At 37.2% G+C, this 12,204-nt stretch overlaps 1 protein-coding gene across 6 annotated transcripts in view; it reads left to right on the top strand.

Moving 5' to 3' along the window:
• The window catches only part of Brd10 (bromodomain containing 10), an 82,405-nt gene that overhangs the window by 35,291 nt on the left and 34,910 nt on the right, over nt 1-12,204 (top strand). For all 6 annotated transcript variants that reach the window (XM_015994722.3, XM_015994721.3, XM_015994720.3 and 3 more), the window contains one exon: nt 3,011-4,428. In XM_015994722.3, coding sequence (XP_015850208.2) covers nt 3,011-4,428 — 1,418 coding nt within the window. The remainder of the gene's footprint in view (nt 1-3,010; nt 4,429-12,204) is intronic.

Genomic DNA, 12,204 nt, shown 5'->3' with positions numbered 1-12,204 from the left:
AGCAGAATAATTGTAGGCTTATTCCTGGGGTCTGTGAGCTCCCCATCCATGGGTCCTTGGCCAAATTCGCAGTACCAGGTATGGTAGTTAGGGTTTTTATTGCTCTGAAGAGACACCATGATCACAACAATTCTTACAAAGGAAAACATTTAATTGAGGCTGGCTTACAGTTTCAGAGGTTTAGTCCATTATCATCATGACAGGACATGGCATCATGACAGGCAGACATGGTGCTGGAGAAGGAGTTGAGAGTTCTATATCTTGATCTGCAGGAAGCAGAAGCAACTGTGTATCACACAGAGTGTAGCTTGAGCAAAGGAGACCTCAAAGCCCACTCCCACAGTGACACACTTTTTCCAACAAGGCCACACCTCCTAATAGTGTCACTCCCTATGGGGGCCATTTTCTTTCAAACCACCACACCAGGCATTCATTTTCTCCTGTGGAGCAGGCTTTAATAAATCCAACGAGAAAGTGGTTGGTTATCCTCATAACATTTGCACCACCTTTGCACCTATGAGCATATCTTGCCATAGTGGTTATTATTATAGCTCACAGGGTTCTCAGCTGGGTGAGACTGTTGACTTTTTACCCAGCAGCCTACATCACACTTCCAGTACTATGAAAGCCATCATGGAAAAAGCTTTCTGCATAGTACCAACTTGATTTCACCATCTCCTATGACCTATATATGTGGTGTCTTCAGTAATAGGGTCTTTCCATTAAGTTCTGGTAGGCAAGCAAGAGCAGTGTTAATAGCCTGTATTGCTTTGAGGGTCTCTGGGATACCTCTGACCAACTACTGGAGGGAAGGTAACACACACCTGGCAGTGGGCTTTTTATTTGACCTGTATGGCTTTGTGGAGAACCAAAATTTCCTGTGGAGGGTAACTAATTAAATGCTTATAAAATGTGTTTACATGTGGCTTTTTAAAATAGCCTTAGTGCTAGTGATAGATAGGGTATGCCATTTGACAACCTATTACTGACTTTTTAATTTAGTTTCCTTCATTCTCTTGGTCAAAGGTTTAGCATACTCTATAGCCTTATTTTTCTTAGTGTGTTGTTTCTTCAGGACAATACTTAAACATTTATGTTGCAGGATGTGTGGAATAACTGGACACTGAATCGTGGGTGCTTTGGTACTAGGCTTCTGACCATTGTTGAAAGGTTTTCTGACAACATATAAAACTGAAGGTTTATGGATTCTGCCACCCCTTTGGGGCCTGAACTGCTAAGGCACAGCTGTATCTATCAGTCTAGGAATATCTTCTTTTCTGGGTTTTGTTTTTTTTTTTTAATAATCAAGTTGAAACATCTCAGATTGGTATTTTTATAAAAGAAGCCAGATTCTACCAGCATGCTACTCCTGCCACTCCCATGTAGTAAAAATAAAATTCTTCAAAATTATAAACATATTAGAGGGGGTATCTTTTTGTTTGTTCTGTTTTGTCTTTTGAGACATAGTATGAAATTAAAATTTTTTTTTAGTATGTTTGTGTTTGCTCCTTACCTGCATGTAGCATGTATTTGGAAGTCAGAGGGCAACTTGTGGGAGCTGATTCTTTCCATCCTGGAGGTCAAATTCAGATCATCAGGCTTGGCAGCAAGTGGCTTTCCCTTTGAGCCATCTTGCTAGCCCTCGACAGCTGAATCTCGTTAATGATATTTAACAGTTTGGATGTCCAAATGCACTTGGTTCTTCCACTAGATTGATTTTGTAGTTTCTATAAATGAGTGAAAACTTGTAACCTTTGTCTTTCTGTATGTGGTTTATTTTTCTTGCATCATGATTTCCAGTTCTGTTTATATTACTAATAATAAAAATTAATTCCTTTAATGGCTGAGTAATATGCCATTGTGTGTATGTTACCACATTTTCCTTATCCATTTATCTGTGATGGGTGTTTTGGCTCGTTTCATATACTGGCTAGTAATGTATTTTTTTTATGTGTTTATGGTATGTGTCCATGTATCTGAGGTGTGTGTTCATGTATATGCAAGTGCATGTCTGTGTCGAGACCTGAGCTCAGCATCAATGTCTTCCTCTATCACTCTCCACCTTATTTATTTCAGACAAGGTCTCTCACTGAACCTATAGCTCACTACTTGGTAGGACTGTTGAGTCAGTGAGCTTTGGAATCCATCTGTCTTTACCACTTTGCACCCTCATACACACACACACACACACACACACACACACACACACACACACACACACACAAAAAAAAAAAAAAATACTGGGCTCACAGCTGCACACCACTGCGCCCAGCTTTTGCATGGGGGCTGGGATCAGAACTCGCAACCTCATGCTTCTGCAGCAGGTACTTTATCAGTGGAACCATCTCTCTATCCCCTACAGTTTCTTTATAGTTCCTTTTTTCTGTCTAATAGAGCTCCATGTAACACTAACAAGCATATAACTTTTTGCTTAAATTATTATTATTTACTATTTATTATAATCTTTTCTCTCTTTTTGAGTCACTGTTTCTCATATTCCAGGCTGATCGCATGCTCACAATGTAGCTAAGAATGGCCTTGAGCACCCTGTTTTTATGCAGTGCTGGGGATCAAACCTAGAGCTTGTTATATGCTAGACAGACACTCTACAAACTGTCTACATCCCTAGCCCCACTGCTATAATTTTATAGAAATGAAATAATGTGGGTAAAAATATAAACATTGTATAGCTTTTAAATGAAGTCATAGTATAGAAATAACTACGGTCAAAATTCACTGTCTTATTAGCTAAAGTAGATATGTTATAAGTTCAAGTGTTTCACCCCGGAGATGGTGTTAGCGATAGGTCTCCATCCATAAAACTGAGGATACAGAGGAATATGTATTTCCTTATGAGGATTGAGGCACAGTGTATTTTTAATGGGGCACTTAGGACTCATGTGGAAAACTAAGTCAGTTGTCTTAAGTACTGAAGATAAATATAACTTTAAATTTCAGTGTTTTATGCTGCTGTCTTTAAGTAATAGTAGTATAATTTAAATTTGTTTAGGCTTCGGGAGCAAGAAAAAAAAGAAGCGGAAGAAGCTTGTCAAAAGGAAGTAGAAGAGTGGGAAAGAAAACTCCTTGCACAAGCAGCTCCAGCCTGTATGGAGAACATGTGGGAAATTCCAGCCATTGGGCATTTCCTTTGTTTAGCCCAACAGATTCTAAACTTGCCAGAAATTGTCTTTTATGAACTGGAACGCTGTCTCCTGATGCCCCAGTGTAATGCCTTTCTGTCTAAAATAATGACTTCTTTACTCAGTCCTCCCCATCGCAGACCTACCTTACATCGAAGACCCACTTTGCCTTACCGGACTTGGGAAGCGGTGCTGAGACAGAAGGTACAGCAGTGGTACACTGCTGTGGGACAGACCGAACATCCTGATAACTGTGCTGAGAAACTCGGCTTATGTCCTCAGTTTTTTAAGGTTCTTGGAGAAGTTAATCCCTTGGAAGAAAAACCTTTTCACGAGCTACCTTTCTACCAGAAAGTGTGGTTACTTAAAGGACTCTGTGACTTCGTGTATGAGACACAGAAGGAAGTTCAGGATGCTGTGCTTGGGCAGCCCATTCACGAGTGCAGGGAAGTCATCCTTGGCTACGACTATCTGGAGAATGCTTATGTGCACTTTCCACAGTTCTGTGGTGCAGATGTACGGATTTATAAACAAAGGCCCTTCCAGGCCCCAGAATTTCCAGTTCCACCCATTAAAGTAAAAAGAGTACCTCGAATTAAACTGGAGAAATTCAAGTGTGACCATGTTAGTACAAGTAATGGGGAACACAGGTGTAATAGAGAAAGTCTGCCCTCAGCCTTCAGGAAAGAGCAGGGGATGGAGTGTGACCCAGCCTGTTGTCCTGCTAAAAGGAACTTTGATAATCAGGACATCTCCGTTGAAATGGAAGTAAAATCCAACTGTGACATTAAAGTTCACAGTCCCTGTGGAATTGAAAAAACTGATTGTTGTAAAGAAAATTTGGAGAAGCCCAGAAGTCCAGGAGAAGTTACTGCCTTTGGAGAGCCACTCAGTCCAGGTGAAATAAGATTTATAGAAAATCAGGAAAAATATGGTGAAGCTTCCAGAATAAAGACAGAACCCAGTCCATTAAAAGAAAATGCTCTGAAATCTTGCCAGATTCATATAAATGGAAGTCACATTGATCATCAGGATATTAACTGCCACAGAGTTGTAAGAGATATATTGTTAGAGCACTCGCTACAGAGCCACAAAAAACTCAAACTAACTAAAATGAGGGCAAAAAAGAAGAAGAAGAAAAAAAAGAAATTGAAAGATGTTTTGAATGAAAATTTACAAAGAAAGCGTGAAGGTCTTCATTCTCTTGCCTTCAAGTCTTACAAACCTGAGATCCAAAATAAGTTATTGATCATTAAAAAGAAAGGAAAACACAAGAAGCACAAATCTGGTAAGCTGACCCAATGGGCAGGACTTCTTATATTTAAGTGTAATTAACATTTTTCTTTCAATTATGTATTATGGAAGCTCTGGTTGACAGAATGAAATGCGTCTGTGTACTTACTTATGTGTATGTGGGGGTCAAGTTTTATTTCACAGGATTAAAAACCCAGGGCAGGAAACATTTTTTATATACTAACAAAAATAACTAGTATAATACATTTGAATGAATCTCAATTTGACATACTTGAATATTGTATTTTCATATTTTTCCCTGTGAATGATGTGTCTCATCACTTACATAATTGATTTTTTTTTTCTTCCAAGCTAAGGACACACAAGTATAGCAGTTCATTTCTTTGTCTAGAGTAATCATATTATTTACTGTGTCTGAACTTATTCCCCATATTACATATTTTTTAGCACTTTGTTTTCAGTATATATTTTCATATCTAGAAAAAAAGTGAACCTGAGAATTATGTCAACTAATAAAACACCAGGTATAAAGTATATTACTTATAAAAAGATTTGTAAGCCAGGTGGTGGTGGTGCACATCTTTAATCCCAGCACTAAGAAGGCAGGCAGATCTCTGTGATTTCTTGGCAGGCTTGGTCTACAAAGCAAGTTCTAAGATAGTCAGTGCTGTTACACAGAGAAGCCATGTCTTGAAAAAAAAAAAGTGTGTGGGGGGATTTCTAAGTATGTTTTTTGCCTAATTTAAATGCCCTATATATTTGCAATCAGCCTATTTGAACAACATAAGGGTGTTTTTTTTGGGGGGGGGGGTAGGATTCTGTTGCTTTTGCTTTTTCTGTTGTCTGTCTTAATCGGTTTATTTCTGATTTACCACAGGATAGATGAGATGAAAACATATGGTCAGTTTTATTAACCTTTGTCAAAAAAATTGCTTGATGGGAGAAAAAAGTAAGAATTGCTTACCAAAATGACTTGTGGTTCCAAACATCATTGTGCATTTTATTTTCATTCCTTCCCACAGCAGCATAGTTAATTAAATTGGCCAAATGAGAGAGTGAGTTTTTAGTTACTTAAATTGTTAAATAGAACACAGTATGTTCTAAAATGTGTGTAATGAATCATTGATAAAGTATAGGGCCAGAGAGATGATTGAGCAGGTAAAAACTCTTGCCACCAAACCTGATGACCTGAGTTCTAACAAGCACACATATGCACACACGCACATGGGGTGTTTTTATAGTAGTGTAATGTTTACTACTAAAACCAGGACTAGCTTGTTTGACTAAAACTTTGAAAGTGGTCCATATTGACCTAACTTTTTAAAGTAACTTTGAGAAATAAGCCTTTAGAACGAAAATTTACAAAGACCGTGTGAATGTCTTCATTCTCTTGTTTTCAAGTCTTACAAACCTTAGATGTAATAGTATTGCATCAGATGTTATGATAATAAACCATTTGTTTTACATCATCTCAGGCCACTTGTTTTGTACGTTTTTATTATGTGTTGAGGTAGCATGGCCTTATCTAGTTGAGTTTCCGTCACATTTGAGTCCAGTGCTTCCTTTTTATACTTTGTAGGAAGTGAGCTCCATGGTCATAGGTTTGACAGGTTTTCCTGCCTCTGCCTCCTGAGCGCTGGGATTAAAGGTGTGCGCCACCACCGCCACCACCACCACCACCAGCTTTATTATGTATGTTTTATATAATTTTAAGACATGTTTTAATAGGATCAAACTATGCATACTTTTTTATACTTTGCATTATTCTCACCTTACAGAATACATGAACAACTGTGTGCAATAAATAGATGTTTGCTACATCATTTTAAATGGCTGTATAGGATTCTGTATTTTGTAGTTTATTGAACCACTTTCCTTAGTGAATGTTTTGGTTATTTTAGTGTTGTTATAGATTGTGAAGCAAATAGCTCAAGTTAATTTAAAATATAAAGATGCATTTGCATTAATAAAAGACATATCTTAAAGTTGTCCATTTTAAGCTAGTTTTAGTATAAAGGAGTTTTCTTCTCTCAGTATTCTTTTCAACCAGATCATTTTGTAATACTTATAAACTGATCTAAATAGATAAGGCAAGCAGTCTTTTTTTCTAATAGATTAAGAAACTGTGGTCAGCAAAATGGCCCAGTTGAGTAAAGAAAGGCTCTTGCTCCCAAGCCTGATGATCTGAGGTCATTCTTGAGAACCATAGGGTAGAAAGAAGAACCAACTCCTCCAAGTTGTCTTTTGACACCCCCCACACACACTTTAAAAAAAGTATGTGTGTGTGTATAATTAATTTTTTAATTTTTTAATTTTTTTTTTGCTTTTGAGACAGGGTCCCACCTGTGTATCTCTGGCCAGCCTGGAACTCTACAGAGACCAGGCAAGCCTTGAACTCGAAGGGATCCACCTACCTCTGCCTACCAAGTACTGGGATTAAAGGCATGCCTGGTTAATTAAAAAAGAAAGAGAGAATTAAGTTCACTGGTAAATATAGGTCTGTGGAGGTGGCTCAGCTATTAAGAACATTGGCTGCCCTTGCAGAAGACCTGAGTTCAGTTCCCAGCCCTCACAATCAGGCTCATAGCCATCTGCAACTCTACGTCAGAGGATATGACACTCGAATGTAGTGCACATACATACATGCAGACAAACACTTATATGAATATATAAACATAAAAAAAACCCTGACAAATAGCCTTCTCAATTTAATAAGACCATACAGTCAAAAAGAGGAAGCAAACAGGAAAACTCGGTGTATGCCATGGGAAGATTTCCCAAAGAATGAAGGACTTTAAAGAATAATTAAGCTTCAATAATAATAGGTAACAAATAGGTTAAAAAAATGACTAGTATCATGAACAAAACATACTTATAATTAACCAAGTTGTTAAAAAATAGCAGAATAAAAATCTTTGAAATAAAAGTTGAGATGTTAGAATCTATTCAAGAGTATGCCGTTTGGTAGACTTTGGTAGACAATATGCTTTCTAGGCATATTGATGCTAGCTTAAATAATTGAATCAAGATCCCAAGAGCAAATGAATGAGCTTTATATGAGACATGTCAGATATATAAAAAGCAGTTTATAAAAAATAACAAGACATAATATAATTCATAATATTTGGTTACTTCTAAGGCCATATTTGTGAGAAGTTTGTAGAATTCTGTTTTGATAGCATCTGGAACCTAACTAGATGTGTCTTCATGGAAAATAGTTTTAGAATACCAACTAGAGATTGAAAGATTATGTGAGAATGAAATAACTCACTGTATGTCTTGTCAGTTTATTTTTATTTTTATTTTTTTATTATTTTGTAATGCTAGGATTGCAATTCAGGTCTTTATGCATGCCAGGCATGTGTTCAACCACTAAGTTACATCCTCAACCCTGTATCATTTTTTTCAGTCCCTTCTATTTTTTTCCTCAGGAGAATTAATATTCATGTAACACTAAACGTTAGCCTTTGTACATGTTATTTCATTTAATCATAACAACTCTAAAAATAGATAACTACTGTTAGTCTCATTTATTTTTTCATTTATTTATTTATTAGATGTTTTTGGAGACTTTATTTTATTTTATGTATGTAAGTGTTTTGTCTTCATTTGTATATACACATCACTTGGGTGCCTGTGCTGGATGAGGCCAGAAGAGGTACTGGATATGGAACTGGAGTTAGAGATGGTTGTGAGCTAATATATGGGTACTGGGAACTGAACCCTGGTCCTCTACAAGAATAGCAAGGACTCAGCCAGGCGGTGGTGGTGCACACCTTTAATCCCAGCAGAGGCAGGCAGATCTCTGTGGGTTCGAGGCCAGCCTGGTCTCCAAAGCGAGTTCCAGGAAAGGCACAAAGCTACACAGAGAAACCCTGTCTCAAAAAACCAAAAAAATAAAATAAAATAAAAAAAGAGAGTAGCAAGGACTCTTAACTGCTGAGTCATCTCTCTGGCCCCAAGATTTTATAGATATTCTTTAAAATGAGGAACAAGAAGATCTATTTACTTGTCCAGTGTTACACATCTAATAAATGGTGAGATTCAAAGATATGTCGGGTGCCATTAAGTAGCCATGAAAAGAAGCTGGTAGAGCTTAAATGAGAGCTGGCAGATGACTTTGAAGAGAAAATTAAACACAAATAAAGATGCCATGTAACTTTTCTGTTACATTGGCAGAAAACAAAACTCTCTATGGAGAGAGGTGTACAGAAAGTAGCACAACTTGGCATCCATTGTTACTTTTTATTTTTTAGTTCTTTCTACTTTTTCTCCCCAGAACTAATATTCATGTAACACTTAGTTAAAGAGAAAATTATTGGATGTTCAAGAGTTACCATATTGTGTGATTAGGTAAAAGAATTACCATCATGACAAGAACATTCCTCATAATCAAGGAGAACAATATGAAAATCCATTGTTAAAGATCAAATTTTTTACTTACAGCAGTTCAGGAACTTCTGTAGATTAAATATTAGCTTAAGACATGCACATGTAGTAAATAACATACAAGTTAAACTCCATTTTTGTGGCTTGACATCCCAAGCACTTCCCAGATCCACTATTTAATATCATACAATGTCCTTGAATTTTTTACTGTAACAGTAAGTTAAAGTAAAATATTCCTAAACTGGCAAAACTGAGGAGGTAATGAATGTGTTGGGAGAATTTTAAACCATGAAAAGGCTAGATCCAGAAAAGAATTGTTGAAATCCTTGAGTAGCCCAGTGGGCTAAGGGATGAAAACACACGGGAAAACAGATGAAGGATGGGAATACAGATAAGGCATAGAATGAAGGAAAGGAAAATTGAATTGCCATGGCGTTCCGATTATAAAGGATGAGGGAGGCATTTGTGCCTCCATTAAAAGATAATGTACTTTTTTAGTTATAATTTTTTCTTCGGTAGAGTATGAGTTTCTTAAACTATTCTGAGCATGGTGTTTACTAGGTATACTATTGTAACATTAATTACAAAGTTTTATTACTAGGATTATTAAGTTATTCTTATATGTTTTCCAAGCACAAATTAACTTTTTGTACATAACAATGTTTTAAACTCCATGGTGCGAGATTAAAACATCATTTTTTATATTCTGCTTATATTTTAAAATGACTTCTGATTCACACACAATCTTAAATCTGGATTATGGTTGTTTTTATGGGACCAGGTGATTTGGGGCTCTGGGAATGAAAGACTTGATTTACTCAAGCCATGAGAATGCCCCACTGGTGGCAGTTAGTATATGTCTTGTCCTGAAACAAAAACAAATTACCAAATAACTGGAATATGATGGTGATCTGGCTGTGCCATCCTTCTAACCAGCCAGAATTGATTTGGCTTACCTGGCAAGCCAGACAGGTGTGACTTTCTCGCAACTGTTTGTGTGTTCTTGCAAAGCTGCCTGCTCAGTGAATGAGGACAGCTTTTGCCTGAAAGAAAAGGACCATTCTTCAGTTGTAGCTGTAGGTGTCTGTACTTAACTGCTAGCTTCTCCAAATAAACCGAAATAATAGCTGTGTGGTTTTGTACTAGTCTATGCTTCATATAAAAAGTGTTTAATTTTATTTAAAGGCCTGAATTTTAGCAAAGAAGGGGGAAATAAATATCCAGGCTATCTTTTGAGGTTGCACAAGGTATTAAGTAATGGTGAATGTGCAAATCTTTGAATCCTGATCAAAAAAGATTGCTCTGAAGTCAATCATAAGCATATTTCATCCCTGCATAAGTCTGAAAGGAAGCTATATTATGTCATCAAACAGCACTGTTTTGAAGTGAGGAAAATGTAGCTGATAATATCTGCTCCAGTACATAGCAGCTATAAAGCCTCCTTTCTGTTTATAGTCTGTATATTAGTATAAATGAGCTAATATAGTCTCTAGCTTGCTAATTTTCTAGCAAGATAAATTAGAGTAGAAATTCATAAAACCTGTCATGCTTGTCACTTGGTTTGTAGTAAGAATCAACAAATGGTAACTGATTTTTGTGAACTAGACTTACATAGTGGAAGGAACTTGGACTTTGGAGTTAGAATCCCTGGGTGTGGTGCTTACTTACTGGCACTTGAGTAAGTTAACTGATCCTTTTGATCTTTAGTTATCTCTAGTAAAATATTAGTTTCAATAGTTGCTTTGAGAATTAAATAAAATAATTTATATAAAATCATTTTAGTAAGTATCTGTCATATAGTATATGACAATATCCCAATAAGTGTTATAATCCTCTTATTACCACTATAAACATTAGTCCTCCTACGTCTCTGGTGAATAGTATAAATTAAACCAGGAATGATCAGGCCCACTTAGAATCCCAGGTGCTGCAGAGGCTGAGGCCAGAGGATCTCAAGTTCAAGGTCAACCTATGCAACTTACCAAGAGCCTATCTCATATAAAAAAGAATTGGGGCTCTAATTCAGTGGCAGAGTATTGTCCAAGAAAGCATGGTGCTCTTGGGTTCAATTCCCAGTACTGAAAAAAGTATTAATTACTTAAAGTAATTTCAGTGTGATCTTCAATACAAAATGGACTCAAATGGATGCACAGAATAGTTAAGATATAACTTGCCTCTCTTTTTCCCTACTACTACAATGTCAAAATTTCTGACGGAAAGTGGGATTCTGTTATTTAAGGATCACTTCTTGGAAGCTATGTTGTGTGTTGAGAGTAATATAATTTCTATCATTAGTAACTCACAGCATAGTTGGGGGAAAAGCATTTAGTTATGATGCCCTGATGGGTGGCATCAGTGGACTCACTGTAAAAAAAAAGGGGGGGGGACATGGACATAAGAACAAAAGCTATGGAGAAGAATCAAGGGGGTGGGGATTAAAAAGTAAGATTTGCAGGGCCTAGTGAGATGGTTCATCGAATTAGTTAAAGATACTTGGTACCAAGCCTGTAACCGGAGTTCAGTCCTCAGAACCCACGCTGTGGATGGAGAGAACCAATTTCCACAAGCTGTTTACGGACCTGCATGTTGCTAGTAGGTGACTATAGCAAATATCCAAGTCCACATAGCTCAATCATAACTACTGATGCGAGTCCAGGAAGTTAGTAGCATTTAATCAGCCTAATGACTGAGGGATATAACCACATAAATTGCCTAAATCCACCCACACAGAGCAGCTGCTAAAATTTATTAAGAATTTAAAAAAAAAAAAGAATTTACTCCATGATTTGAAAAGTCTATGAGACAACAGTATGAAGTGCATTTGACTATTAAAGGTGTCTGTACAGTGTCGAATGAATGATTGTAAGCTAATTGGAGAAACGGGGGATGGGGCTCATTTGGTAAAGTTCTTGCCCAACATGCATGTAGCACATGCCTGATCCCCAGCACGGTACAAATGGCACTGTAGTGCACATGCATAATCCCAACAGGTAAACTGAGGTAGTAGAATTGCCATGAGTTAGAGGACAGTTGGGACTACATGGCAAAAAACTCTCAAAAAAAAAAAAGTGGTGGTGGGACTTTAAGATGTCTTAACAGGTAACCTGCTGCCAAGCCACACAACCTGAGTTTAATCCCCTAAACCCACATGGTAGGAGAGAACATACTCCCACTAGTTGCCCTCTGACCTCCACAAGTGTGCTTTGACGAATGACTACCCACATACATGGACACACACGCACACTAAATAAATAATTGTTTTTTATTTAAAAATTGTGTTATTCATTTTACATACCAACCACAGATCTCCCTCTCATCCCCCCCCCTCCTACTCCCTCTCAGCCTTCCTCCTCCTAAATAATTATTTTTAAAGTAGTGGACCATGCTTATTATTTGGCAGTTGGAGGCAGGTTTAAGAAAT

The sequence above is a fragment of the Peromyscus maniculatus genome, chromosome 1, assembly GCF_049852395.1.
Source record: "Peromyscus maniculatus bairdii isolate BWxNUB_F1_BW_parent chromosome 1, HU_Pman_BW_mat_3.1, whole genome shotgun sequence".
NCBI lineage: Eukaryota > Metazoa > Chordata > Mammalia > Rodentia > Cricetidae > Peromyscus > Peromyscus maniculatus.
Note: the sequence above shows the minus strand (reverse complement) of the source record. Positions and strands in the feature narration are given on the sequence as shown.